This window comes from Cannabis sativa, chromosome 3 (assembly GCF_029168945.1).
Source record: "Cannabis sativa cultivar Pink pepper isolate KNU-18-1 chromosome 3, ASM2916894v1, whole genome shotgun sequence".
Classification (NCBI taxonomy): domain Eukaryota; kingdom Viridiplantae; phylum Streptophyta; class Magnoliopsida; order Rosales; family Cannabaceae; genus Cannabis; species Cannabis sativa.
Window position 1 is genome coordinate 6,447,001 of NC_083603.1, and position 14,949 is coordinate 6,461,949.

The window sequence follows — 14,949 nt, forward strand, 5'->3', positions numbered from 1 at the left end:
CATGTTGAGAAGCAACCAATAGGGCGACCCAAGAAGCAAAAAGTTAGAAGAATTAAGGCAAATTTAAATGCTTGTAATGGTTAAAGGATTGTGATAAAATGAACCTATAGCAAGTGTGGTGACAAGGGGCACAACAAAAATTCTTGCACCTATAGAGATTAAAAATGACTGTTGAATTTTAGTAATTGTATTGTTATGTATTGTAGTGTTACGTATTCTTGTTGAACTCTTGTTGGACTTTGTTAAATATTATTATTTGTGGCATGAGCATATTTTTATCAAAAAAACTACATTTTCAACATTTTTTTCTTGTAAAAAAATGACTGGCCCGATGCTAGTCGGATGTGAGCCCAATGATTTCTTGGGTTATGATGGAACTCAATAAAAGCATCGGGCATGCATGAGACTAGCATCTTCCCCCGGGCCAGTCAATAAGTTTTTAAAAAAGCAAAATGTAACTTTACTGTCATCATCGGATGACATATCGGACCATATATCGAACCCACTAAAAACCTTTGAATTATGTATTTGCAATCTAGCAAAAATAGTTCTGGTTCGACGTATGGACCGATAGGTTTTGATGTATATGACAATCAGACCCTATTAGTCCATACATCTAGCTAGATCGACCCTTTTGGAAAAAATTATAAAGCAAGGATCTATAAATTAGCATCGGACTCTATCAGTCCATGCATCAGTAGTATCAGGCTAAAGAAAACTTTTTAATGATTTATTCTTTTGGTTGTGTTTTTTATCCGATACTTCATAAAAAAATAATTAAGATAAATTGCTAAGAACATAATCAAACCAACAAAAAAAACCAAGTTACATTGCCATACCAATAAAAAAAACTAAGTTACATTGCCATTCCAATAAAAACGTATATATATAAATATATATTAAAAAAAATTCATGTTAAGTTTTGGTAGAATAAATGTACACATCACTGCTCTTTAAGTTGCTTCATATTGTCATCGTGTACATTATCAAACAGAAATTGTAGCATGCTATGCTCGATGTGCTCTATTGTATACATCCTGCAATCACTACAGTATGAGACTAAAAAACAATTAAGTAAAATATTGAAAATTAAATCAAGTTACTTAATAAAAATTCACTTGTAATGAAATTACCTTAATTTCATCTGTCATACAATGTTGCGGTCGATGACGGTTGAGGCGAAATGTCTAATCTTACTCTCTAATGCTGTCAACTGAGGCATGAAGATCATTTCATGATTCTCAAATCAATGAGTGGATCAACAACGTTGGGAACAACTTTTCTCACGCTTCCATGTATATCTTCAATTCAACATGGAGAATCGATCCAAGACTCAAGTCAAATACGCGCTCAACAGCCAACAATCCAAGTCTACCTTTGAAATCACCCAATACTTTTGGCGGTCAAATATCTAACTCTTCAAGTATTGGACATCATCCCCTCAAATCAAATTTAATATACCATCACCCCACTCAATATACTCTATAATAATGGTGTCTTGCAAATTTTTTTTGGTTCTTTGTGACATTTGAGCTTTTTTACTCTCCTTGATGTCAATGTTGTTTACGCCTGACCTGTAGAGCTTTTGTCCCAGTTAATTTTGAATGAAATTTCCCCATTCAAAACAAATAAGAAAAGCATTTAGTAACTTGTATATATTTTCTGATGCCAATTTATTTTAACAAGTTTGCCCAAATGTTATATTTTAGTGTCATTTTCAACGAATGACCTTATTTAATATTCTACTTTTGCTAGAAACATATTTAATATTCACAAATACTTAAATGTAAACACTTAACATAGCATATAAATTATCATGATATGCCAAATGTAGATACAGAAAATGTTGAAAAATCACTTGCTACCCAGAAAATAATGAATAGCACTTGTTACTTAGCTGAACTACCCACACATTGTTGACCAATATTTTATCATTAGGTAAGGAAGGTAAGGACTTTAAATCCCAGAAACAATCTTATATACAGGACAGCTCAGCATATTCCACTAAATCCATTTTATGAGAAACTCAGCAAGGAAATCCAGGTTCCACCTATATAAGATTATTTCAAATGAAACTTGAACAAAGGCAAACCATAATCAGAACCTAGTGATGGCAGAAAATCAGAGAGTTCATCCAGCAATAGATATTGAAGCACCCCCAACAGCACCTTTGGTCCCCAATGGTACTTCGGCCTCGAAAAAAGGGAGTCCAGTTCGGAACCACCCTCCATTACCGCAGACCATTCCTACCATCCAAGCAATACCTGCGAAAAAGAGAAATTGTTGTTGCAAGTGTGTGTGTTGGACAATAGGCCTCCTAGTACTCTTGTTGATAATCATTGCAGCCACTGCAGGCATTCTTTACAAGGTTTTCCAGCCAAAACTCCCCAATTATTCAGTCAACAGTTTAAAGATAAGTGATCTAAGACTCAATTTCGACATGACACTCTACGCCAAATTCGATGTGAAGATTACAGCCAACAATCCAAACAAGAAAATTGGAATTTACTACAAGAAAGGAGGTAAGCTGAGTGTTTGGTCAACAAAAACTAAGCTTTGTGAAGGGTCACTACCAAATTTCTACCAAGGTCACCAGAACAAAACAGTGCTCAATATAGCCTTGACAGGCCAAACCCAGTATGGGAATACTTTAATGACTGCATTGCAAGAGCAACAGAGAACCGGACGAATTCCATTGGATCTTAAGGTTCATGCACCAGTAGCAATTAAACTTGGGAAGCTGAAGCTGAGGAAGGTGAAAGTCACAGGGGGATGCCTATTGGTGGTGGACAGTTTAACCACAAATAATTTAATCAGCATTAAAGCTAGTAATTGCAAGTTTAGATTAAAGCTTTGAGTTCTTACCTTCCAAAAGTAGGATTATTTTTTTCATGTGATATACAATAAGTTGCAGAAATGGTCCATTTCTCCACTCTCTATTAGTGTCTCTATTCTCTATATACATATATATTGTCTTGCTGGTATCTTCCTGTTTTCATTTGGGTATAATAAGCTTTAAAATAGAATGCAACACCAAGGAACATGTTACTCTCAAGTTCACCTGAGCACCAAAAGAATCGCTTCCTTGCTCGAGTTACTACAGTAAAAAGATTGGTACCTGTATCATTTATGTAATTTCAGAGTAGATGGATCAAACATCATGACACAATATTGCATATAATTTAGAATTTTATAAGTAATTGAATAATATAGTAAACATATCTAATCGTTACATAGAAATAATTGAAAAATAATAAAGATTAGTAGTGCAATACTACCCTACTAAATCTTCTTCTTCCTTAGATTTCTAAAACCAAACCCGATCAAACAAAGATTGTTCTTATTTATTTTAAAACAAATACAAACACATATTTAAATTAAATTGTTGTGGTGTTTTATTTTGGGGTTACACAAACTTAATAACAAACAAATACTCACAAAAATAATGATTTTCAGACTCTTTCTCCAAACTTAATAACTGAGTAATATAGTGAACATATAATGATTACACAGAAATAACAAAAAAAAATAATAAGTCTTCCTCCCTAAATCTCTAAAACAGAAGCCTACCAAACAAAGAGATTGATCTAATTTATTTTAAAACAAATACTCACAAAAACAATTATTCAAAAGTCATGATTATTCAAAAAACAAATACTCAAGACTATTTCTTCAAACTCTGGTTGGCATGATTATTCAAAACTCAAAATTTAAAACAAATAAATATGCTACCTTTACCCCATTTTTGTAAATAAGTTGCTCTCTGTATGTAAGGAAGGTTTTAGCAGAAACAAGCTATAATTCCTAGTTAGTCTCATCTTCCCTTCTCCTTCTCCAAAAACAATTATCAATTTTCCTCTGAGAAAATTGGTCTCCACCAATACCACGAAACTCACCATTATTAGATTCATACATCTCCAAAGCTCTTTCCAATTCACCCTCACAATTCTATTCCTCACTAACCATGGATTTCAGCTTACAAAGACGCTCCGCCATCAATCTATCTTCCATTGATATTAACCCTGGATTATTTTCTCCGATCATCTTCGCCGCTGCTTTCTCCGATTCCTTCTTTGAACTTTCAGAAGTAGAAGAAGAAGAAGAAAACTCCATTTTCTTCACTTCAGTTTCCTTATTATTCTTTACACTTTGTTCAATTTCCACTATCTGTTTCTCGTTCCTTTCGCGAATCCGATTTCTCCATTTCTTCATAATCATAGCCAAACAAAGAATTTCTTAATCAGCAATTTACCGTTCATTCAGAATTCAAGAAACAAAAACATTAAGAGAAAGAGGCCGGATTACCTTGAGCTTGGGTGAATTCTTGTTCTGGTTTGTCGCTTGGTTCCTTTTTTCGAAAGTGAAGGTACTGTCGAACAAGGAGATTATCAGTTTTCTCCGTTCGAAATATGGAAAACAATTTGGGGAAAAATGAAAAATAAAAGAGAGAGACGCGAGATTGACCTTGGAGAAGAGGTTGACGATGATGATGGTGAATGGGAGGAAAGACCGAGTAGAGCCATTGATGCAGTGATTTCATCAGGGGTTGAAGATAAAGCCATTGCCTTTTTCACAAAAGCTCTTTCTTTCTCTTATATAGGGTCTACAGTGAAATTAAATTTTGGTATTACTGTAGTTTAACTATTATAAAAATTATAATTCTAGTGTTTAATTTAAAAAAATTCTACAATGCACACTCATAAAATGGATATATTAATGAACCCTTATCTGTTTTAGCATCCAAAATAATTTTTTAGTCAAATTTTTCTCATGGTCATAGTTATTTAAGACATCCTGCAAAATTTTAAGAAATTTGAAAAAATTTAACACACTGAAAATTATGTTCAAACAGTGTGTTGCACGCGTGACTATTTTATTTTATACGCGTGTAAAATAGACTGTTTGAACATTATTTTCTATATTGTAAATTATTCCGAATTTTTCAAAATTTTGTAGGATATCTTAAATAACTATAACGTGCATGAATATGAAAAAAAAATTACACTAAAATTTTTTTCTGGATGCCGAAACAAGTTAAGAGTGATCAGTACATCCCTTTTAAGGGGTGCATTATAGAATCACCCCTTAATTTAAATGGTAAAACTTTTAAAAACTCTTAAGAGCTTCGAGGTTCAATCCCTCATAACTACACATTAAATATTTTAAAAAAAAACTAAAATGTAGAGGTTGGGAATTGATCCGTGACCTCTTTTTAGATTGAAGTTAAACTTTTTACCACTACACTAAATAATTTTTATTATATTTTCTTCTAATTTAATATTTTATCTATATATTAATATTTTTTTTTCACAATTTTGAGACATTGAGCGTTCAGGAGCCCGAGGCACACGCCTAGCCTGCCTACCCTCAGGGCCGGCCCTGAGTGTATGTTACAAATATCTACGGGTATATACATTATAAATAGTACAGTAATTTTCGGCATAAATACCTAACCAATATGTAATAATACTTAAATTATAATTTTAGAACTCCTGTAGTAAATTATTGACAATTTCTGATTAGTCAAAGTTATTAAATTTTTATTATTTAAAAAAAAAATAGTTTAAATATACTAATAAGAAAATCACACGTGAATTTAATGGCTTAATATTTAATGTTAGGTACCTACAGAGTTACATAAATATAACTTAGGTATTATTACTGTTAAAAATTAAACTTAGGTATTTATTTGCAACTGGAAGTGAAACTTAAATATTTATGCCGCAAATTACTATAACATCTTAAATCAAACTTAGACTAATTTGCCTTTTTGCAAATAAATACTAAGTTTAAATTTTAGTAGTAAATAAAAATTTAATGACTTAAACTAATTTGTGACTGTCACATGTCAATTTACTTAACACTTAAGAGCTAGTTACCTACATAAGTTTTAGAATTATATTACCGTCAAAAATTAAATTTAAGTATTTATTTAGAATTAGAAATTAACTTAGGTATTTATGCTATAAATTACTCTAAAACTTAATAATAACTCAATAAAAAGATACTATGACAAAACTAGTTATGTTTTTTTACATCTGTTTGTGTTAGAAATTATTTTTAAATTAGTTATTGAAAAAAAATAAAAAATTTAACTTAAAGTCTTATTTTGTATTTTGTATACTATTTCTAAAAATATAGAATTATTTTTATCATTAAACAAAACAGAAAATTTAGTCAATATAATTTGTAAAATACCAACTAAAATAACATTAACCCAAAAATTAATGATTAAACATTGTTTTTGTAACAAAAAAATTAATAATTAAACATTGATTGTTATTAACTTATTATGTGTAAAATATATTTAAGAAGAAGTTAGTTTGTAAAACACTCCGTGATCAATTCTTTTTTTTTTTAGAGTACATCTCCATGATTGATTCAATGTACTATATTTTTCTTTTCTATATCTTTTAGGGAGAGATATTGATAGCAACAACACATGTCCAATAAAAAAAATGTATTTTCAATGTCAACAAAAGTAGTATTTTAAAGTTCGTGCATTCAGGATGGATGATAAACTAGTTTGGATAGATAATTTTTCATCTTTTCTCCATATATAAACTTCTCTATATATAAACTTTTCATTGTCAAAAAAAAAAAAAAGTAATATTTCAAAGTTAAAAATGTACAAAGTTGAATTGAACCAATACACAATATAAAGATCAAGAATGTTTGATTACAATTTCTCATTTCATACAAAGGCAAAAAATGAAATAGATGTATAGATTTCTTTAGAGAATATCTTCCATCAGTAACAAATAATACAAAATAAATCTACAGATTAAAAAAATTAAAAATAAAAATGATATACCCCTCCCCTAAAACCCAAAAAAAATAAAAATAAAAATAAAAATAAGAGTACAAGGGTTTGGTAAAACATTAACAAAGTGGTACAAGTATTTTTTTTCCTATCTATCAAAAGATGGTTTATTTTACCTTCATACTAACTCCATTAGAAAAGGGTCTCCTTCTGCCATTATTCTTATGAGTTTGATAAAATCTGGTTCACTTGATATATTCCATGGATGAACAGCAGAAACTTTAGCTGAATACAATGTTGAAGAGTTTACACCAGATACTTCTTTTTTATAATTCATGTTGTTAAGCACCGAGTCGAAATTCTGTGGCAAATCCATCGAGATAAAGAACATGGGTATCGCGATTTTGTGATGGATATCTAAATCACCAACAAGATTCACAAGATCAACAAAGTCAGCTACGAAATTTCGAGGGATGTAGAACACTTCGGAACTGCATACTGTAAGGCTTTGATCACTCGATACGGTTTCTTTGTAATTGACTTGGAAATGAGCAGGCATTGAGTCAACAACTTTCTTTACCATGGTTCCTTGTTTCGAAAACCAATCACTGTCTTTAGTTGAAACAGTAACCCAAGAATCCGATACCTAAATCGAATCGAAATGGTTAGTGAAAGAGACAAGTTAACAATTGCAAAGTTTATCAGATAAAGAATCAATTTCATATCATTTTTCCTTTCAAATGAAGCCAACAAAAGAAGAGGAAATGTTAACATCAATAATTATTTGTGGGGACACATTGAATACTATAACTAACTACATATTACCTTGTTTGGAATCCATAGTTTAGTCCTGTCTGATTCTAGGAGATTCCAATAATTAAGAATAGTATTGTCCTGAAGGAATAGAAATCCCTCTGCACTGCTATATAAATCAAATATCTTGGGCAGGTGTCTGCATAAATCCATTAAAGATAAACAGCTTTAAAGTTTTGTCAAATTTTGGTACCTACCTAAACTTCATTTTAGAGATAGTATTCAACAAGTTTAAGTAAATATGAAGCTAAATCCCCTAAATTAAAGTCAGCACATAGTTAGGTACAAAGTCAAATGATGGATATGACATGTTACCTGTAAATTTGCTCTAATTGTCCTTGCTCTACTGCAAGATCTTGGTTCTTCTGCCCGGCCAATATGACCACGGTTTTAAATATCCGCCCGTAAAGTAATCTCCATTCGAGAGCTGTACGCTCTACGGGGCTGTTGCAGAACATGATTAGTACAACATTGCCGAAATTCTTTCTCCATCGAATCAGATTCCCGATCTCAGTTGTCACTGTCCCTGTTTCCTCAACCCCGAGATGAACAGAGGGTAACTTTTGTGGGACAAACTCCTTTCGATCCCCATGACCAATGGTGGCACGAGGGCGATCCAATTCTAATGACATTAGTCTTGGTTGCTGGTATCCAACAGCAAGCAAATCTTGAAGCCAAGCAGCAGTGAACTTTAAATCCTTCTCGGTCCAGAACCCTTCCTCTGCCATTGCGAAACTTAACTCGAGAATCTTCTCGAACAATCTGTGCTTTCCTGATCTCCAAGACACCAAAAATTTCGTCAAACGACCTACATTAATGTGGAGATCTTTCTCTTCCGAAAAAGGGTATGCTTCGATTCTATCGAATCGATGAACAGTTGGGGGATAAACCACAACATATCCACCTATTTCCCACAACATCCTCTGACTCCAGTAACCCCTCAACACATCCGAAGCCATCGAGCTAATCGACACAGGAAGCATCAAAGCCCAAAATGCTGAAGAATGGTAAAGGGTATTGAAAGAATTCACAGGCACCATCATACCCTGTGGCAATGCCACCTTTGGGGCATGCTCATCAAACCTAATGTCAAAGGCTTCCAAGCCCGATTTTCGGGTAAAATAAAACACAGAATCAACATCAGGCAATCCATTTGAGATACCCTGTTGAATAAACTGTTTCCCACCAAAAATTTCAGTGTAAAACTCTTCATGTTCAATCTCACCTACATTCTCTAATGGCAAACCCCTAGGCCAAACTGATCTTTGCCCAAAATGAATATAAGGGTTCACAACAGTCCTATTAGGATTTTCATGACTATACTGCATAATAGTCTCTTGTCTAGCATTTTCTCCTACCAATTCAACATCAAAATGCTTACCCAAATCACCATCGATCACCTCACCACGATCATCAGCATCAAAGATTTTCTTCGCACCATGCTGAATTGCAAACAAATAACCCACAGTTTTCCTAACATACGAATCATAAGGAAGGAAATCCACAACCCTAAACCCCAATTTAGCTTGCTCCTCTAAAGACAAAAAGATCGCACCTTTAAGGCTCCAATCCGACGGCGTTTTGGAGTTCCCAATCGCCAAGACCTGCCATCCCTTGATCTTCACGAGCTTTCTAAGCGAATCAGAGGCATAATCAGAGACGGAGACGATGATCCACCTCTCCGTCCGAAAATTCGCATAAGGTGAACCCTTATCAGTGATTGGAGTAATCGAATTCCAATTCACTTTGGGGAATTCGATCTTCTCCAAAGCTTCAACCTGATTCTCGAAGCAGAGAAGCGCCGCGGTATCACCGACATTCCGGAGAAAGAAGAGAGCGGCAACAGTACCGATCAGAACCAAAACAGTAACGACTTTATAGAGATTCTCAGATACCCATGTTGAGAAATCTAGGTTTTTGGGTTCGGTTAATCTACCGGGATGGTGATGAGTGGGCAAACTCCTGATCTGGGTCTGTTTGGGAGACTTAGGCCCTACTCTATCTTGAACCAACATTGAAATCAAACCCTTCAAATCTCTGACCCCAGCACACAAATCTCTCAATAACCCAGGAACGATTTTCCCCAATTGGACCTCTGATCAAGCTCTCACCATGAAAAGACTTAAGAAAGCTTAAGTCTTTATCTTCTTCTTCTTGTTCTAGTAGAACTAGTAGTACTACTACTACTTGGGTTTTTGGGAAAAGACAGAGGGAGAAGAGAGAGAGGTATAAGTGTTGGTTTGTCCAGTAATAATATTCTTGTGGTTGGGTTTCTCTCAGCTGCGGTTGAGTTGCCGACAAGTTCTGGTTGGAGTGATGAAGAGTCGGTTGGTTTAGCTTTGCTTGGGCTTGAATATAACTGCTCACTTTCTCTTTCTATAGTCTGTATGTAGTGCTTGAAGAAGGAGTAAGAGTAGTTGTTTAGTTTAGTTTAGTTGGGGAAAGGTCACTGTCTTCTTCTCTGTATTGGTCTATAATTTATCACCTTCGGCTGCTAAATCTAATCTATACTAAATATATTATTGTTGTTATTATTTGATATTCATTTTGCTTAATTGGCTTGCCTCATTTCATTTTTGTATATAATTTGTTGTTTGTTTAGGAAAAAATAACATATTATTAATTAAGTAATATAAAGTTAAAATATACATTTATTAAAATTGTATTTAAATGGTGTACTAAATTAACACCATCATAAATACGTCATTTTTTTAATTTATTTTAGGTGCGTTTGTTAATATTTTTTTAATTTAAAAATATTTTTCAAAATATATTTTATAAAACTGTTTTCATTTTTTTCAATTTTTTAATTGAGAATTGAAATTTTAAAAATTTTGAAAACAAAAAAATTACTTTCAAAAAAATTTAAATAATTTTTTTTCTTAATTAATATTTTGAACTCTACCCCAACTTGGACCTTAGGACTCGCTTGTAGAACTATGGCTTCTTCACAACAATCCAGTTTCTATTCTTCCTAAGAGACTGCATTTCTTCTTGGATGGCCTGCAGCCATGCTTCAGCATCTTTACTTCTCATAGCTTCTTGAAAGATAGTGGGTTTTGAAGTGCCAACCTTTTCTGCAATCATAAGTGCATATGCAATGAATTCAGCATAACCAAAATAATCAGGTTCATTTCTCTGTCTTCTCTCTCTATCTCTAGTTAACTGATAGTTGTTGAGTTCTTGCTAATCTTCATTGTCTTCTCCTTCTGTTACCTCAGTTCTATTTTGAACAACATTAGTTGGTGCTGTAGGAGCAACCTGCTCCACCTCAATCTGGATATTCTCATTTGATACAGCTTCACTGTCTTTGGAAGTGCTCTTGGTTTTCATGGTCATTTCATCTTCCTTGAAAACAACATCTCTACTAATCAAGCACTTCTTGAATTCAGGTTCTAAACACCACACTCTATATCTCTTAACCCCTTCAGGGTAGCCAAGAAACATGCATCTCAAAGCTTTAGGCTGCAACTTATCTGGTCTAACATGCACAAATGTAGTACATCCCTTAACCCCTTCAGGTAGGGGTGTTCACGGATTGGTTTGGTTCGGATTTTCATAAGTTTTGAACCAAACCAGTATAACGGTTTTTTCAATATTAGAAACCAAACCAGACCAAAAAATTTCTCAAACCAAACCAAACCAAACCATTAAGAACGGTTTGGTTTGGTTCGAAACCACAGTTTATGTGTAATTAATAATTATTCATATTTTTTTAGTAATTATACTATTTTTACTAAGTTTTTAATTTTATTTTTCAAAATATATATTTAACATGATAAGTAATAGATCTATAAGATATAAATAATGATATAAAAACATTCTCAAAAGTCAAACATAACATAAAAATCTAAAATTTATGCAATAAAATACTTGACACACAAAAAAGTTCTAAATTATACATATAGTCATATATAAAAAATATATATAAATTAATTATTTATTATAAACGGTCCGGTCCGGTTTAACCGTTAATTATATATTACGAACCGCAACCGAACCATTACGACGTAAACGGTCCGGATTGACCAAACCACCAAAAACAGTTTCCCCAGTTACAGTTTACAATGGTTCAAATTGTAGTGGTCCGGATTTAAACTGCGATTTCCCGGTTTATATGAACAGCCCTACCTTCAGGGTAGCCAAGAAACATGCATCTCAAAGCTTTAGGTTGCAACATATCTGGTCTAACATGCACAAATGTAGTACATCCAAACACTTTCAAGTGATCTAAGTATAGGGGTTTACCTGTCCATAACTCTTGTGGGGTCTTGAAGTTGTTTGACACAGATGGTGATCTATTTATTACGTTATGTCTAAACCAACTCCTAGTAACATGCACCTAACCCTCTCAATCAGTGTTATATTCATCATTTTAGCAACACCATTTTGCTTAGGGGTTTTAATCACAGTTCTATGTCTCTAGATTTCCATTTTGGCACACAGCCCCTTGAACTCATTTGAGCAGTACTCAAGGCCATTGTCAATTCTTAGGACCTTGAGTTTGTTTCCAGACTAGTTTTCTAGCAGCCTCTTCCATTTATCAAAGATTTCTAAAGCCTCATTTTGGTTTTCAACAAATAAACCTAGACTTTCCTGCTGTAATCATCAATTATACTCATAAAATAATGTGCTCCACCTTTGGTTGAAATCCTAGATGGCCCCCAAAGGTCAAAATAGACATAAGCTAATATTTCTGTGGTGGTGTGTTCTGCCTTGTTGAACTTCAATCTACAAGCCTTCCCCAAAACACATTCATCACATAATTCAAGTCATTTTGTTAGCTTCTCTTTGAATAATCTTTGACTATTCATTTCCTCAAGTCCCCTCTGACTTACATGCCCTAATCTGAGGTGTCATAGCCTTGCTTGACTGTGTTTAGTTGAGTTAATAATAGGTGTTGCACTACCTGTTATTGTCTTTCCATCGAGGAAATACAATCCATTACTCAACCTTACTCTCATCACAGTTTCATTGCCTTGTGCAATTTTCATCACACCTTCCTTAACTTTGACAACATACCCTAGTTTATCAAACATACGAATAGAGAGAAGATTTTTTTTGAGATCCGGAACATACTTGACCTACTGCAAGGTCTTCATGACTTCATCATGATTCTTTAACAAGATTGTTCTCACACCTTCAATCTCACACGCTTTGTTGTTCCCAAGAAGAACTTGTTAGAAGTTATTTTACCAGGAACTTAGATCTACTCACAAGTATGTTGATTTAACAACCTAAATATGAACTTCTAAAACGATATGAAATTAAACACATAAGAGTATCAGAAATCTTACAGTGATTGCAGCGGAATATATGTCTCCTCCCACTCAGATCTCTAACCCTTGATTCCTTTCTGTAGCAGAGTATAATCAAGATCTGAGCCCGATAGTCCTTCTTTGTTGTTTCTGAATTCTACACAGCCTTCCTCACTATGATTGAGGTATTACTTGATGTGTGTGGGCACTACTCTAGCACTTATACATTTCGAAACAGTGAAGGAAGAGAGAGAGAGAGGGTGGCGGCTCAGAGAGAATTTTCTGAGAGAAAATTCTTTCAAAATAATGCTGTGAAAAGGTTGTACAGTTGTATGCAACTCTGAAGCCTTTGCCTTCTATTTATAGAAGACCACCAAGGGCTATGATTGACATTTGGAATTGAAAAAATCAAAGAGAAAAGGAAGCTAAGTGGCCGGCCTAGGCATTGTGGAAACAAGGCTTGCCACTTTTCCAACTTTCCTTTTCCTACACTGATAGTTTCCTGTTTTGTGAAAAACTGCCAATTCCATTGTTCAACCACATTAATGACAAATCTAATTATTTAATAATTAAAATTAATTATCAAATAATATATTATCATTTATTTTATTAATAATGAAACTAATTAAAGTTTCCTAATTAATAAATATGCCCTTCAAAATCTCTATTTACTGTTTTGCCCTTAATAAGTGATAAATTCTCAAATAGACAAGTCCATCTTGAGAATTTTTAATTGATTAATTAAAATCAATTAAATGAGTCTTACAAGTAATATCATCTCAACTAGTGAGGGGACCATGGGTCTATATATCCGAGCTTCCAATAAGCAGATCTAGAATTTACCACTTAAATTCACTGACTTATTAATTCTTCGTTGAATCCACACATAGAACTCAAAATTGCACTCTCGGCATATAGAATGCTCTATATGTTCCACCATATAGACACATTATTAGTTATCCATTGTTATAATCCTAATGTGATCAATGATCCTCTATATGGATGATTTACACTGTAAAGGGACTTAAATTACCGTAACACCCTACAATGTATTTTATCCTTAAAACACTTAACCCTGTATAAATGATATTTCAACTAAGTGAAATGAGTACTCAATCATTTATCTCGTTTGGTTAAGCTCGAAGGAAATCACCCTATGCTTACTATTCGCCAGATAGAAGCTATAGATTCCATATTTATGTTAGCGCTCCCACTCAATCGCACTACCGTGTTCCCAAAATGTATGTATTGCCCAGACTAAAGATTAGGCTTAACTAACAAATCAAAGAACACGAATAATACTCTTGAAATTAAGCCTAACCATATCAGGATTTCGATCATGTGATCTAGGATCAACTTATGATATTGAATTGAATAGATGTTTACAGTAAGTTTCAAAATCTAATTCAAAGTTCAATATCGGTCCATTCCAATGCATACTCCATGCATCCAACCTGAGCTTTACTTTAACCTATGTTCTAGAAAGAACATAACATTTCTCCAAATGTAAGTAAACTCTGTTGTAGATTGTCATATCAGTGAAACCCAGTGTTCTGATAAATCTAGGAATACTTTATTCACATAGTCATGTTTATTTTCCACTGTGTTGACAACACAATAAACATGTTCAAGTATGTGAAAGGGGTTTGGATGAATTTATAAATCAAATAGACAAGCAATTGATTAAGTGAACCAAAACATACACAAGTGAATGAAAGATTACTTCTGTTACTTTATTGATATTGAATAATCTGGATTACATTGAAACAGAGTTTTATTTAGGGCATAAAACCCAACAGAACTGTGCCCCCATGACTCTCTGAAAGAGTCCCAAACAGTCCTTTATTTGGTGTCATATAAAATGAACACCCTGAATCTAGAATCCAATCTACACTTGAATCTGATATAGACATCCCAAGTGCATTATATGACACTACAAGTGCATCAAATGACTCATAGCCATCAGCAATATCAACAACTCCATGCCTTTTGGACTTGTGATGATTTTCTCTCTTCAGTTTAGCCGTCAAAGCCAAACAATCATCTCTAAAGTGGCCCTCCTTCTTACAGTAATAACATTACTTACCTGCAGCTCCATTAGAGCTTGGCCCTCTT

At 33.6% G+C, this 14,949-nt stretch overlaps 3 protein-coding genes across 12 annotated transcripts; 1 reads left to right on the forward strand and 2 right to left on the reverse strand.

Moving 5' to 3' along the window:
- Positions 1-1,762: 1,762 nt before the first annotated feature.
- On the reverse strand, positions 1,763-4,603 carry LOC115709898 (uncharacterized). 10 transcript variants are annotated; one of them, XR_009686731.1, is made up of 5 exons: positions 4,465-4,603; positions 4,306-4,369; positions 3,739-4,206; positions 2,866-3,118; positions 1,763-2,776 (listed from the first exon to the last, which is right to left on the reverse strand). XR_009686731.1 is itself a non-coding variant. In XM_061111582.1 (3 exons), exons 1-3 carry the CDS (start codon positions 4,560-4,562, stop codon positions 3,949-3,951), a joined length of 420 nt encoding a protein of 139 aa, XP_060967565.1. In that variant the 5' UTR covers positions 4,563-4,600; the 3' UTR covers positions 1,763-3,948. The 10 variants fall into 10 exon arrangements, 1 of the variants encoding a protein (XP_060967565.1); XR_009686729.1 differs by having other exon boundaries at positions 1,763-2,264; positions 3,733-4,206; XR_009686728.1 differs by having other exon boundaries at positions 3,733-4,206.
- On the forward strand, positions 2,111-3,052 carry LOC115711568 (NDR1/HIN1-like protein 6). The gene has a single exon (XM_030639922.2). It carries the CDS (start codon positions 2,111-2,113, stop codon positions 2,855-2,857), a length of 747 nt encoding a protein of 248 aa, XP_030495782.2. The 3' UTR covers positions 2,858-3,052.
- A 2,033-nt stretch (positions 4,604-6,636) lies between the features above and the next one.
- Positions 6,637-10,084, reverse strand: LOC115709886 (probable glycosyltransferase STELLO1). The gene is made up of 3 exons (XM_030638131.2): positions 7,892-10,084; positions 7,589-7,715; positions 6,637-7,409 (listed from the first exon to the last, which is right to left on the reverse strand). Exons 1-3 carry the CDS (start codon positions 9,589-9,591, stop codon positions 6,942-6,944), a joined length of 2,295 nt encoding a protein of 764 aa, XP_030493991.2. The 5' UTR covers positions 9,592-10,084; the 3' UTR covers positions 6,637-6,941.
- Between the last annotated feature and the right edge of the window lie 4,865 nt (positions 10,085-14,949).